The 14849-nt window shown below is 44.7% G+C and overlaps 1 protein-coding gene across 1 annotated transcript in view; it reads left to right on the plus strand.

Moving 5' to 3' along the window:
• The first annotated feature begins 414 nt into the window (after positions 1 to 414).
• Positions 415 to 14849, plus strand: part of PPM1H (protein phosphatase, Mg2+/Mn2+ dependent 1H) — a 240002-nt gene continuing 225567 nt past the window's right edge. The window contains exon 1 of the mRNA XM_054718908.1: positions 415 to 1050. Within this exon, the coding sequence (XP_054574883.1) occupies positions 806 to 1050 (245 nt within the window). The 5' untranslated portion in view covers positions 415 to 805. The remainder of the gene's footprint in view (positions 1051 to 14849) is intronic.

Here is a 14849-nt window from a genome sequence, read left to right on the forward strand (position 1 = left end):
TTGTTTTTTAAAGCTCTGAAAAGTCTGTTGCACCAGGTGTTCCTCGTTTCCACTGGAGGACTTGGAGCGTCCCACCAGCTCTCCACCTGTCTCCTTTCCCCCTCCAGCTCTCAAGTTCCCTTTCTCAAAGGTGTAGGCGGCATTTCTCTGAGAGCGGATTCCTCGGCTGGCTCTTCCAGGCTGCCTGGCCCCACGTGACGCCCCCTAACACCTGTACCAGCTCAGCTCACAGCGCCCCCATCCCCACCGCCAGGTACAGACCCTGCCCGGCTCCCCGGCTCCCCCTTCCCTGGGAGGTCTTGATCTTAGTGCGAGCCTCGCTCGGGCCGGCAGGGGAGGGGCTGAGCTCCGGCCACAGCAGCAGCTAGAGCCCTTGCAGCCTGATTATCACATGACTCGACGGCGGCGGTAGCCGTGGCAGCAGCGGCGCCGGCTCCGCGGGTTCGCCTGGTGGGCTCCGTTCCGCTCACGCAGGAGCGGAGCGCAGCGGGTCGGGAAGGGACCGGCAGCAACGCTGCGGCCGCCCAGCCGCTCCCGGAGCGCGCGGCGTCTCTCCCCGCCCGGCCCGCCCGCTCCATGCCTCTCCGTTGCGGAAGTGTAGCGGGGGCAGGCGGCGGCACGGAGCGCGGGAGGCCCGGGCTCGGCCCCCTGCAGCACTAGGCTCCGGCAGCCTCGCGGCGCGTCCCAGCGGTCCCGCCGCCCGTGCGCCCGGCGCCCGCCGCAGCCTGCATGCTCCGCGCTGCGCTGCTCCGCGCCCCCGCCACCTCCTCCTGCTCGCACCGCTGCTGCCGGGCGCCGGAGTAATATGCTCACTCGAGTGAAATCTGCTGTGGCCAATTTCATGGGCGGCATCATGGCTGGCAGCTCAGGCTCCGAGCACGGCGGCGGAGGCGGCGGAGGCTCGGACCTGCCCCTGCGCTTCCCGTACGGGCGGCCGGAGTTCCTGGGGCTGTCTCAGGACGAGGTGGAGTGCAGCGCCGACCACATCGCCCGCCCCATCCTCATCCTCAAGGAGACGCGGCGGCTGCCCTGGGCTACTGGATACGCAGAGTGAGTGCCGCGACGCCGGCGGGTCCCCCCTCTCCGCACGGCCCTTCCCCGCACGGCTCCTAACCTCCTCTCTTCTTGTTCCTCAGCCCCAGGGTTCTCTGGCCGCCGGCGGCAGGCCTCGCCGGGTACCTAGGCGGGTACCTGACCCTTCCCGTCTTCTCCACGCCCCCTTCCCCCATCCCCAAGGACGCGGCGTCTCCAGCCCGGGTGTGGGTGGTAGATGGGTAGGTGAGGCGCTGGACCGTGGGAAAGCGAAGGTTGGACGGATCTGTGATTTCGGGGGCCGTGGCACTTGGGAATGCGTAGAACAGTTCTGCTGAAGTTTGAGACACAGCAGGGACATCTGGTATCTGTGTTCTCCACCCCAGATCTCTGTGCCTCCAGGTGAAGTGTGTGGGGTAGAGCCTGGAGGAGCGGTCCCTGCGCCAGGGGTGGGGGTGGGGGTGGGGGTGGTGTCCGAGCCCTGGAGGCGGCCGCATTTGCTTCCGAGGTTGCACATTTCGGAAGGTCTTCGTTTCCTGACTTCAGCCTAATAGCTTATTCGCTTCTCCGTTAGCAGGTAGTAAAACCCGTGCGTGTTCGTTAAATGCCCATACAATTCCCTCCAGCCCTTCGGGAGGGGAAAACTTACTCCAGGTGTTTTAATGACAGCATTTTGGTAATCAGCTTTGGCGACTAAACGAGCGTTTGCTATTTCAAGAACCGGTTGAGTTTTGTTGACGCCCTGGAGTGGAACAGGGCAAGGAGGGCGGGAGATTTTAATGGCCTCTGCCCCCCTCTCCGGCTACTCCCTCATTGACGATATTAATGACCATTTTATGAATGGTAGGAGCAGTACTGTTTCTCCCCCCATTTAGCGTTATGGAACTGCGGAACTCCGAAGGTGGAATTGAAGAGCACGGAGTTGTGGGGTTAAATAGTGACCTGGTGGTTGCAAAAATTGCACGTGAAATCCTGGCGCCTTGGCACACCTGCCCCTTCAGCTTTAACTGGGTCCGCTCTGCAATCTGGGCCCGCCCTCGCCCGTGCACAGCCTCGCCCGCTGATTGGTTCCCGATGAGCCAATCAGCTCTCCCGACGCCTGGGCGCTTTGATGCTGACCCTGTTCTGGTGGCCCGGATACCCCGGGCGGGCTGGGTTCCCGGGGCACTCCGGTTCCGGTGCGAGAGGTGGCCTGGAAGATGCCCTGCTTAGAATCTGCAATCTCCTCCCGCCGCCTCCACACACACACTTCCCACGTATAACCGTTTCCCCAGGGGCTGACATAGAAAATGTGTATAAATGGGGATAGACGGCTAGAGGGTGAGTGAGGAATCCGAAGTGAAACTGATGGGTGCTAAAACAAAAATCAACACAATAGAGGGTAAGCATGGAAGAGAACGTTGGGGGTGGGGACGTACAAAGTAGTCCTGTAACTTCCAGGAGAAAGCCAAAGCAAAAATAAACACCTATGTAAGGAAAGACCTAAAGGAGGGAAAAGTGCCTGCCAAAACACACCACTGCGTCTTGGCTGCAATAAGAAAACGTTGTTTAAAAGCTCATTTGGACCCTTTGCAGGACAAAAAGCAACTTGAAGGCATACTCCGTCCTGCAGTTGTGTAGGTGGGCCCTTGTGCCTGCCCCAAACTGGAAAGTGTGGAGCTGGGATGTCACTCCAGTGGGCTTTCCAGGGCAAGGGCACCTGTCCAGGGGATGGAGAAAGACAAGCAGGCAAATGGTGAGAGGTAGGAAGGAAGCTGTTAAAACACGAAATGTGGAAGCCACTTGGGCACAAGAAAAGGAGTACCTCAGAGAAGCAGGACAGAACGGAAAGGGGGAAACCCCCACCAGTTTCAGGATGTTTGGATCCTATGGCCGGCACACGATGTGCCAAGGGCTGTGAAGATGATAAGGGAATCTGAAATGAGACATGTAGGAGAGGTTGTACGTCAGGGGCTCTACCTCTTCCTAGCTGCGCTTCAGTTTCCTTATTGCTAAGACCAGGACCCGAGAGAGGTTCAATTTGAAGGCTAAGAAAGGCCATTGTAAAATGCTTCATTTTAAAAACAGTACATGTTAATTCAAGCAAAGACCAGTATGTAAATGTAAGCCCTTCCTCACCCCCCAGGGGCAATGGTGAGTCAGCATTTTGTGTGTGTGCCTTTTAAGCTTCTTTGTGTGTTTTTTTTTGTTTTTTGTTTTTTGTTTTAAATTTCTTTATTGATTAAGGTGTCACATATTTGTCCTCATCCCTCCATTCCCATCCCACACCCCTCCCCACGGATGCCCCAACCCCCTGTTGAACTTAACCATTGGTTAGGCTCATATGCATGCACACAAGTCCTTTGGTTGATCTCTCCCCCCTCCCCTCAACCTCCCCTATCCTCCCTCTGAGACCCGATAGTCCGATCGATGCCTCCTTGTTTCTGGTTCTGTTCTTGTTCATCAGTCTATGTTGTTCATCATTTCCCCTGGATGAGCGAGATCATGTGTCCCTAGAGATTTACTTATAAGAACTGAATGTGAGACGAGCAATAATAGTTATGCTGACAGGCAAATGAATCAGTCTGTAGTGAGTTTCTTTCTGGACCAACAGTTCTTTAGAGACCCAATTTCAATGTCCACTAGTTCCTTATGTGTACATGTCAGCACTGACCCCTCAGCTCTGAATGGTGGTAACGTAGGTCCGACTCCCGCTGGTTTGGTCTCGGCCGGACACAGGGGCACGGCTTCACCCAGACCCAGGGGCGCGTGGCCTCACCCGGACCTAGGTGCGCGAGGCCTCACCCGGATCCAGGGACACATGGCCTCACCCGGACCCAGGGGCGCGTAGCCTCTCCCAGACTGGATGCACCTGTAAATATGTATCATGCATTTCTTCTTTTTCCCCAAACAGATCCACACTATGCCTGTTATTCAGCAGCATTTTCTTAAAACACGGTGTCACTGATTTTATTCCAAGTCAGTACATATAGAAGTGCCTCATTCTTTTAAAATGTGTACATAGTACTAATAACAGCTAACAGTTAGTACTTGCTGTTTAGTGCTTGCATTCTTTCCAGGTTTGTGTCATATCATTTGATTCTTACAGCAACCCTCTAAGGCAGCTATTTTCAACCTTTTTCATCTCATGGCTCACATGAACTAATTATTAAAATTCTGCAGCACAACAGAAATATATTTTTTGCTAATCTGACAAAGAAAATAGGTATAATTTTTATTCATTCACACTGGATGGCTATTGTTGTGTTGGCTAGTGTCATTTAAATTTGACAATCTAAGGGGGAAAAGGTCAGTGCCTCTGACTAAATAGTCAGGTATTGCATGTTTTAAAAAATCTTGCAGCATACTAGTTGAAAATCGCTCTAAGGTGAGCACTAATAATTCCATTTTATAGATGAAGATAGAGGCATGGAATGGTTAAGTAACTTGCCCAGAGTCATACCATCTTAGCAGAACCTGTATTTGAACCCAAGCAACCTGACTCTGTAGCCCACAACAATCTACCTCCTTACAATGTATGAAATTGTGGTACATCCATCTGTACCCACGGTTAACCATTAACATTATCTTGCCACCTCCCTCTGTCAGATGTTGTCCTGTACCACTTCCTCAAACCTTGAATTGTAGTTGATCTTCCTGCAAAATGTATCTCCAATGACCCAAAATGGCTGAAATAGGGAAGGGGAGAGAAAGACAAGTAGGAACTGGTGCTATGATTAAAGGCTGCTGCCATTAAAATTGCCCCTTGCTACAGGATGTACTGGGAGGAGGAATTATCTTCTCTTTGTTCTAGAAGGTACTTGAAAAGGGATAGGATAGCATTGGTAGGAAGATTGCTCAGAGAGTGGGGATAAGAGAGAGGGCACTGAGTCAGGGCCTGAGTTAGAAGTGATTTGCTTATCTTTCTAGAGAGTGAGTTACCTTCTAAGCTTTCCTGGGGAGGAAGACTTGGCATCACTTGGTGAGGCATTGAGGAGTTAGTGGAGACTTGAGTTCTAGTGTTGATGACCTTTTGGATGGTAGAAAAATTGAGAAATGGTTTATTTGTTGCCACTTATTATTAACCCCTTTCAAGAAGAGATACTTTTTATAGAACATTGAACTAGAGACTTGGGGATCCAGAAACTAAAGACCCACATTTATTAAGTCAACTAGAGCCCAGTACACGAAATTCGTGCACAGGTAGGGTCCCTAGCAGCTGCTGGCTGCTGGCCGGGTCCTTCCTTCGGTTCGTGCCGCCCCCTGGTGGTCAGCGCATATCATAGCGAGTGGTCGAACTCCCGGTCTCCCCGTAGAACTCCCTAGGGGACACTGTGCAAATCAGGCTTTTATATCTATAGAAGATATTTATTGGCAATGGGTGGGGTGGAATTTCCTGGTTCCTCTAAAAGCTTCCTATTATGGCTGAAAAGTTAGCTGCTTGATTAAGGGCTACATGCTAGGTTTACAAGCACTGCAGTTACAGACAACATCCATAGAGCTAAAATCTTTCCCAAAACTTGCATTCTAGTTTGGCTTTGAAATTCCCGACTTAGCCTGTTAGATCTGCTCAGAGCAAGCGCATTTGAAGCATCAGTCTGACCCAGAGACCCTTCCCAGCAGCTACTTCCTTTCTCTCTCCACAAGTTTAAATACCACCCGGGTGGTCCCTGTGCTCCAGGGACCTAGAAGTCAGTTCAATTTCTAGTTGGCTAGGAGCCCATTTTGGCTTTTCTTCTTTTTGACCTGTTTGTCCACCTTTCTCCTATTGATGGTCATTTGGACATAGATATACAAGTGGATACCTGAAACTTACAGCAATAGCAAAGAATGTGCAGTTCCCTGTATATGAAAGCAGAATAGTCAGGTTTTTATCTGTGATAAATTTATTTGCTTTACAGAAAGAATAATAATTATAGCATAATTTTACTTAGGTTATAGCTATAACTCTGCAAATTTTTTTTAGTACCTTTCTCATAAAAGTACCCTGTACATAGGTACAAGAAAGAAAAAGCTTAAGAGTTTCTATTAAATGTACATTACATAAGTTCTTTTTGTGTCATTGACTTCAAAATTGCGAAATTTTGCCTGGCTGGCGTGGCTCAGCAGTTGAGCATCGACCCAGGAACCAAGAGGTTGCCAGTTCCATTCCCTAGTCATTGGCACTAAATAGCAATTACCAATAAATTGCATTACTTGCCTGTGCAGTGGAGATGACAGAGAAACCACTATTTCTCTCTTGCTCCAAAGCTCAGCAATCCCCTGGCTTTTCTTTTTCCCTTCTTACCTCCTCTAACACACCCACGCCTCCTGCACCTCTAACACACCCACGCCTCCTGCACCTCTAACACACCCACGCCTCCTGCACCTCTAACCCACCCACGCCTCCTGCACCTCTAACACACCCACTGCCTCCTGCACCTCTAACACACCCACTCCTCCTGCACCTCTAACACACCCACTGCCTCCTGCACCTCTAACACACCCACTCCTCCTGCACCTCTAACACACCCACACCTCCTGCACCTCTAACACACCCACTGCTCCTGCACCTCTAACACACCCACTCCTGCACCTCTAACACACCCACTGCTCCTGCACCTCTAACACACCCACTCCTCCTGCACCTCTAACAAACACACCCACTCCTCCTGCACCTCTAACACACCCACTGCTCCTGCACCTCTAACACACCCACTCCTCCTGCACCTCTAACACACCCACTCCTCCTGCACCTCTAACACACCCACGCCTCCTGCACCTCTAACACCCCACTCCTCCTGCACCTCTAACACACCCACGCCTCCTGCACCTCTAACACACCCACGCCTCCTGCACCTCTAACACACCCACGCCTCCTGCACCTCTAACACACCCACGCCTCCTGCACCTCTAACACACCCACGCCTCCTGCACCTCTAACACACTCACTCCTCCTGCACCTCTAACACACCCACGCCTCCTGCACCTCTAACAAACACACCCACTCCTCCTGCACCTCTAACACACCCACTGCTCCTGCACCTCTAACACACCCACTCCTCCTGCACCTCTAACACACCCACTGCTCCTGCACCTCTAACACACCCACTCCTCCTGCACCTCTAACACACCCACGCCTCCTGCACCTCTAACACACCCACGCCTCCTGCACCTCTAACACACCCACGCCTCCTGCACCTCTAACACACCCACACCTCCTGCACCTCTTAGCAGAGCTCCTTTCGGAGAACTTCCTGTTTGACTTTGGCAACTGAACAACCTCCAAGTCCTCCACTTCTTGTTGTATAAGGATACAAACGAAACGGGGGGTGGGGTGTCTCATTTAACAGAGCTCTCTATAGCACCTAAGTCCAAAGGGGTAGAACCTATTTCTCTAACCTCTCTGGTAACCTGCAGAAATTATTGATTTTCCTATTTTCAAGTAGGTGGCTAAGCTCTCCTCCATTTTTCAAATTTACCAGTATAATGAAGTCATCCCCTCTTCAGTGGATCTCCTGGGCTGTCCTTTTTCATAGGAAAATGCATCAGCTTCCTTCCACGACTAGTGATGCTTCAGGCAGAGAATTGAACCAGCCTGAGGGGTTGTGTTTATTCTGTGTTTCATCCCCAGCTATGTAGACATCATTTCTGATATTGCCTGACCACCAAGTGTTTGCTCGTTATCATTACAACAATACCAAGTAGTAATTTAAAACTGATACTAGAATTGTTTTATAAAAATATATTATTGAAGATAATTTTTTATTGAAATATAATTGATATGTAACAGTTTCAGGCGTTACAGCGTAATGATTCGATATATGCATATATTGTGAAAAAATCACCACAGTAAATCTAGTTAACACTGAACATCCATAACATACAGATGAGCTTTTTTTTTTTTTTTTAATCACATATGAGCATTTATTCCAATACTGCCGGCAGAATGGGAGAGCAGCAAGTCATCCACAAAAATCTGTTCTCCAGCCCCCCATAAGCCAGCTGTTTATAGGGTGAAACAAAGATTACATGGGGAAGTAGGGATCACAAGTTATGATGATTTACTCTTTTAAGATTTACTCTTAGCATTGTTCAACTATGAAATACAAGGTTATTAACTATAGTCACCATGCTATATGATATATCCCCAGATTTAGTGATTTTTATAACTGGAAGTTTATACCTTTGACTACCTTCACCCATTTCCCCCTGTCCCCAGACCCCTCTCTTTCCCCTCAACCACCAATCTGTTTTCTGAATGAGTTCTGTTTTTTGGTTTGTTTTGTTTTTTTCCATTTTAGTTCCACATATGAGATGATACACATTTGTCTTTCTCTGTCTGACTTATTTCACTTAACATAATGCATTCAAGGCCCATCCATGTTGTTGCAAGTGGCACGTTTTCCTTATTTTTTTTATGGTTGAATAACATTCCATTTTATATAGATACTAGAGGCCTGGTGCACGACATTCGTGCACTGGAGGGAGGGGGTTCCTCAGCCAGGCCTGTGTCCTCTTGCAAGTCTGGGACCCGCGGAGGCAGCAAAGGCTCCCACCACGCCACAGCATCTGGCTGAGTGGCACTCCCCCTGTGAGAGCACACTGACCACCAGGGGGTAGCTCCTGTGTTGACCGTCTGCCCCCTGGTGGTCAGTGCGCATCATAGCGACCTGTCATTCCGACATTGGGTCTATTTGCATATTAGGGTTTTATTATATAGGATGTATGTGTGTGTGTGTGTGTGTGTGTGTGTGTGTGTGTGTATATGCATTATGTATGTATATGTAGATCTTTATCCATTCATCCATTGATGACTTGGCTATTGTAAATAAAGCTGCAATGAACATGGGGGTGCAAATATCTTTTTGAGTGAATGTTTTCCTTTCCTTTGGCTAAATACCTACAAGTGGAATTGCTGGGTCATATGATAGTTCTGTTTTTATTTTTTGAGGAACCTTCATACTGTTTTTCAAAGTAGGCTGGCATCAACTTACAACTGTTGTCCCACCAACAGCAGTACACAAAGGTTCCCTTTTCCCACATCCTCATCCACCCACGCTATTCTGACAGGTGTGAGGTCATAGCTCATTGTGGTTTCGATTTGCATTTTCCGGATGATTAGTGATGTTGAGCACCTTTCCAAATACCTGTTGGCTGTCATTATGTCTTCTTTGGAGAAAATGTCTAGATCCTCTGCTCATTTTAAAAATCAGATTGCCTTTTTCCTGTTGAATTATGAGTCCTTTTATATTTTAGATATTAACCCCTTATGAGATACATGATTTGCAAATATTTTCTTCCATTTGGCAGATTGCATTTTCAGTTTTTGACGGTTCCTTTTGTTGTGCAGAAGCTTTTTAGTTTGATGTAGTCCCACTTGTTTGTTTTTGCTGTTGCTGCCTTTCCTTTGGTGTCAAATCCAAAAAAACTCATCTTCAAGACTGATGTCAAGGAGCTTACCTTACCGCCTATATATTCTTCTAGGAATTGTATGGTTTTGGGTCTTATGGTGAAGTCTTTGATCTATTTTGAGTTAACCTTTGTAAATGGTGAAAGATAGTGGTCCAGTTTCATTCTTCCATTATTGAAGAGACTGATTTTCCCCGTAACATATTCTTGGCTTCTTTGTTGTAAATTAATAAACCCCATATGTGTGGGTTTATTTCCGGGCTCTCTATTCTGTTACATTGATCTATGTGCCTGCCTTTCTGCCAGTACAGTACTGTTTTGATTACTATAGTTTTGTAATATAATGGGAAATCAAGAAGCATGATGCCTCCAAATTTGTTCTTCTTCCTTTAACTTGCTTTGGCTATTTGGGGTCTTTTGTGTTTCTGTATAAATTTTAGGATTATTCATTTTATTTCTGAGAGAAATGCTACTGGAATTTTGATTGGAATGGCATGAAATCTATACAGGGTGGGTAAAGTAGATATACATTTGTTCGTATGGAAAATAATACAATAGTTAATAAATAATAATTCAAGAATTAGATTATGTGTTTTGTGTACTAACAACTGTGAATATACTTTTGCTTCACTCCTATAAATCATTTTGGGTTGTACGGACATTTTAATATTATTTCAGTACATGAGCATGGCCTATCAACCCACTTATTTGTGTCTTACAGTTTTCATGTACAGGTCTTTCCTCCTTGGTTAAATTTATTCCTTGATATTATTCTTTTTGATGCAATTGTAAATAGGATTATTTTTCTTAATTTCTCTTTCTGGTAGTTCATTATTAGTGGATAGAAACACAATTGATTTTTGTAAATTGATTTTGTGCCCTGCAACTTTACTGAATTGATTATTTCTAACAGTTTTTGGTAGAGTCTTTAGGGTTTATGATATATGATATCATTTAATCTGCAAATAATGACAGTTTTTACATCTGCATATCTGTGGGATACTTTTCATTTCTTTTTCTTGCCTGATTGCTCTGGCTAGGACTTCCAGTATTATGCTGAATGACAGGGGGAATTGGGCATCCTGTCTTGTTCCTGATCCTAGAGGAAAATCTTTCATCTTTTCACCACTGAGTATGACGTTAGCTGTGGGCTTGTCATATATGGCCTTTATCATATTGAGTAAATTTGCTCTATACCTACTTTATTAGCGTTTTTATCATTAATGGGTGTTGAATTCTGTCAAATGCTTTTTCTGCATCTATCAAGATGATTATATGATTTTTATCCTTCATTACTGTGGTATGTCACACTGATTGGATTGAACCATCCTTGAATCCTTGGGATAAATTCCATGTAATAATGGTGTATGATCCTTGTAATATATTGTTGAATTTGGTTAGCTAATGTTTTGTTGAGTTTTGAATCTCTGTTAATCAGACATGTTGGCCTGTAATTTCCTTTTCTTGAGCTGTCCTTGTATGGGTAAGGCTGGCTTCCTAAAATGAGTTTGGAAGTGTTTCCTCCTCTATTTTGTGGAAGACTTTGAGAAGATATGACAAATTATTTTTAAAGGGCGATAGCTTCTATTCTTGATGTTTGGTAGAAATTAAAAATCAAGTGCCTTTATAGTTTTCTCTGATACATCTACTTTGAACAGAGGAGTGATATTTTCCCCATTGATTTATGCTGTTTTCTGTCTGGTAATAAGCATCAATCATCTGATTTTAGTTCTCTCACTCAACTAGTGAAATCATTGCATTCCTACTATGTGTCAGGCATTGGTCCCAGGCTGGGTCCATAATATGACATAGTCATCATCCTTAAGAAAATTTAGTGGCATAGTCTTTCTCCCTGTCGTGTCATTTTAAAATTAAATTGAAATGAAATCATGGACTATTGAGGTTAAAAGAGACCAGCACTGAGCGGGGCAGGTGAGTGTGTGTGTGTGTGTGTGTGTGTGTGTGTGTGTGTTTTGTTTCCAATGTCTTAATGCTTCTGAGCAATTACAAATCTCAGTACTTGGAGCCTCCTTTAATCCACACTAGGGGAGCAAGCTGTTCTTTTCAGCAAGCATTGTGGTTAGCTGCCAAATGCTCTGTACCTGTATAAGGGTATGAGTAAAGAAAAAAAATCATTCTGACACTTGTCAAAATAGTAAGGAAGACTTTATTGAGTACTATTGCAGTAGGGGAGAGAGATCAGACTCAACTCCAAACCCAGCAAAGACAGATGGGAATTTATTGCCAATGAGTAGAGTGAGGTCAGTGGATGGAAAATTACTAAGAGGAGACATCACAGGTAGGGGGATTCTGACAGCAATTAAGAACTTATATATCAAAGATAGAAGATGAAGCAATTGATTAGATATGAAGGATGATTAGATTTGACTGCTACTAGTAAGTCCTGACATAACAAAACAAACCTATTATCTGCCATCACCAACAGTAAAACCAGAAGTATGGATGCAAAAATGAGTTTATTGTGTTTTGAAAATGCTATGATATTGCTCCTATTTTCTAGTTTCTTCACAAAGCCATAAAACCATGTATTTATCTGCCCCAGAGGATTCCCAAGGCCCTTTCCAGTTTTAAACTCTGTGAGTTCCTGAGTTAAGGCTAAGGACCTGTTTTCTTCCAGGCTGAGTTTTTCCCCAGTAGGGCCTGCTGTCTCTTTTTTTGTGTGATTACAATTTTGAATTATTTCCCCTAGCCCTTTACTATGAAAATTTTCGAACATGCAGAAAAGTTGAAACCATGCTCTACTCAGCACCCACTTGTCCATCATTTAGACTGTGCAATGCACATTTTGCTGTATTTGCTGTATTGATGTCCAGCTATCAGTACGGTTTTGTTATTTTTAAATATATGTTTCTTTTAGTTCAATAGCTTTGATTTATTCTATTGTGTTGTTTTCCACAGTAAATTAAAAATTGGGTTTAAGTAGCTTTGACATTCTCAGTTGAGAAAAGCACCAAACAATTGAGTCCTCACCGCAGATTTAACTTTTACAACATCAACACCTTGCAAATGCTCACTCGGTCTGTGCACTTTTCATAACTCAGCATCCTCATAACTGAGCTTTACATGGGGTCAAATAGGAAAGTAGAAATGGATGACACATCTCTTTGCTATGCCCCTGTTTAATGAAGTCAGTAGGAAATTTGTTTAGAGCTTGAGTTACCCCTCTTTGCAGCTGGTAGCCAGTCAGTTGAATTCCACCCGAGAAGTACTTGGTTTACTGGAGACTTCAGAATGTGTTGCCTGGAAAACGCTTATGATGAATGAAGATGCCATTGTGCTGTGTTTTCCTTCCTTCCCAGTGGACATCGTCCACCAGGAGCCTTCGGCAGGTCAGAATACCTGCGTAATTGCTTTTCTTCTGCTGTGGTCAGATCAGTTGGGTCTTCTGGAATGTGAATCCATAGTGTTTTCTCTGTTTCACTATTTCTGACTTAGTTTTCTCTAAATGGCTGTAAAATTTAAATGCTTACCTGTGTTTTCTCTCCTTGTGGACTTTATGCTCCCTCATTTATAAGAAAATAATAATACCAACAGTTTACATCTGTATGATTCCAGATGATTATTAAGGCCCTGCCATGTACACTTAGATATAAGGATGTTTTATTCATGTTTAATTAAAGAGGAAGGTAAGGTCCAGAAAGAACCTAAGGTACTTTAGAATCTCATGCAGTCCCGTGATCCTGGTGGTCATGACAGTCATTGAACCTGACCATTCATGATCTGAATTTATTCATTAATTAAAACACATCATATCCCTATCAACAAAATGTCACAGAGAGTGTAATTTTGTTAAAGGGAACTAATCAGGCCTAATCTTCAGGTGGCTTTAAATTGGATAAGGGCATGTTAGCACATGAAGTTTTGTATAATAAATAGGATTCTTTTCAAAGCTTTTAAAAATATAATTGACCCTTGAACAACTTGGGTTTGAACTGTGCAGGTCCATTTCTATGCAGATTTTTTTTTTCAATAAATGCCTATGCTGTTTTTGATCTGTGATTGGGAGTCTGAGAATGCAGAGGGCTGACTGTACCTTTGTATATAAGGTACTTGAACATCCATGGATTTTAGTATCCATAGGCGACAAGGGTATCCTGGAACCAACCCCTCACAAATACTAAGGGACAACTGGTAGAGTCAAATTTGGGAAGAGTCAAATATTGTATGTGGTTTTCCAATCATACTGGGCTTGGTTCCCCAACCCCCACATTGTTCAAGGGTCAGTTGTAGTTCTATTGAGTATAACAGATTTAGATAATTATACTTAATTTTCTTAGTATCTGTGCATTTCCTAAGCATAACAGTCCAAATCTTGTTAAAATTACCACCTTTTCTTAACTTCCAAGTGCTTTTTTCATATTTTAATGTTTTGGAACCCTGTAAGTCTCAGTACCAATCTATATTTTTTGTAGTGATGTTTTTCTAAAGTTAATAAATAGATCGTGTGTTTTACTATATAGCTACTTAGAAGTGAGGAAATATACTTAGGAATTTCAAATAATGGGGCTCAAATTAAAAGACTGGTTTTGTGAGAGAGCCCCTTTTGGGAGTTCTGTGACCTAAGTTCTTACTTTACTTTTAAGCATACTAGTTTTTCAAGTTTTAAGGGAATTGTTTAAGTTAGTGAGATTTGCAGGCCAACGAGGCTAGCAGGACCAGCGTAGCAGCGTTTGTTTGCTGCTCTTCAGCATGCTGGGCTCTTGCAGAGCCTGTGTCGTGGAGCGAGTGCATCAGTGACTTGCACAAATCTGGCCTCGTGGAGTCTGGCTGGGTTGGTGGTATAATCAGTCAGCACAGGGATATGGGGCGGAGAGAGAATCAATTTGCCAAGCGGAGAGGACCAAAGGGGTTCGTGTACTCTGCTGTCCTTTCAGGGAGTTCACAAGTAAACATTGAAGCTATTTAAAAAATGGTGCCTCTTTACCATGTCACCCTTTTTCATGTAATTACAGGGCGGGGAGACATCATAAGTGATAAATTGATTTCTTTAAAATAAAGATGCTGTGGATTACTGAATCACTGTATTTAGGTAGTCCGCTATGGTGTACTAATAGTTATTCTATGCCTTTTTGAAGAGGTGAGCATTGACAGATTATATTTAGAACACACAGCTGGCAAAAATAAAAGACAGAAAATAAATGTTTAGTAGGAAGCAAATGTTAAGGTACAGGGACTATGAATAGCCCATAAGAGAATGTGAGGGGAACGAGCGAGCCAAGCTGGTGTTACTATAGAAAGAACTATTTAGAGGGTTATTTTCTTAAGATAAAAAGAAAAAGCTACAATATTTTGTCACAAATAGCCTATAAGATTGAGCTCTAAAAATATATGTTTGGGAAAAACGAGCAATTTGGTCAGCCTGTTAGGACAGCATTTGCTGAGAAGTGGGTTGGGAGAGCCAGATTACAGGGCCCCTGGCACCCTTC

This window comes from Eptesicus fuscus, chromosome 7, assembly GCF_027574615.1.
Source record: "Eptesicus fuscus isolate TK198812 chromosome 7, DD_ASM_mEF_20220401, whole genome shotgun sequence".
NCBI classification, from domain to species: Eukaryota; Metazoa; Chordata; class Mammalia; order Chiroptera; family Vespertilionidae; genus Eptesicus; species Eptesicus fuscus.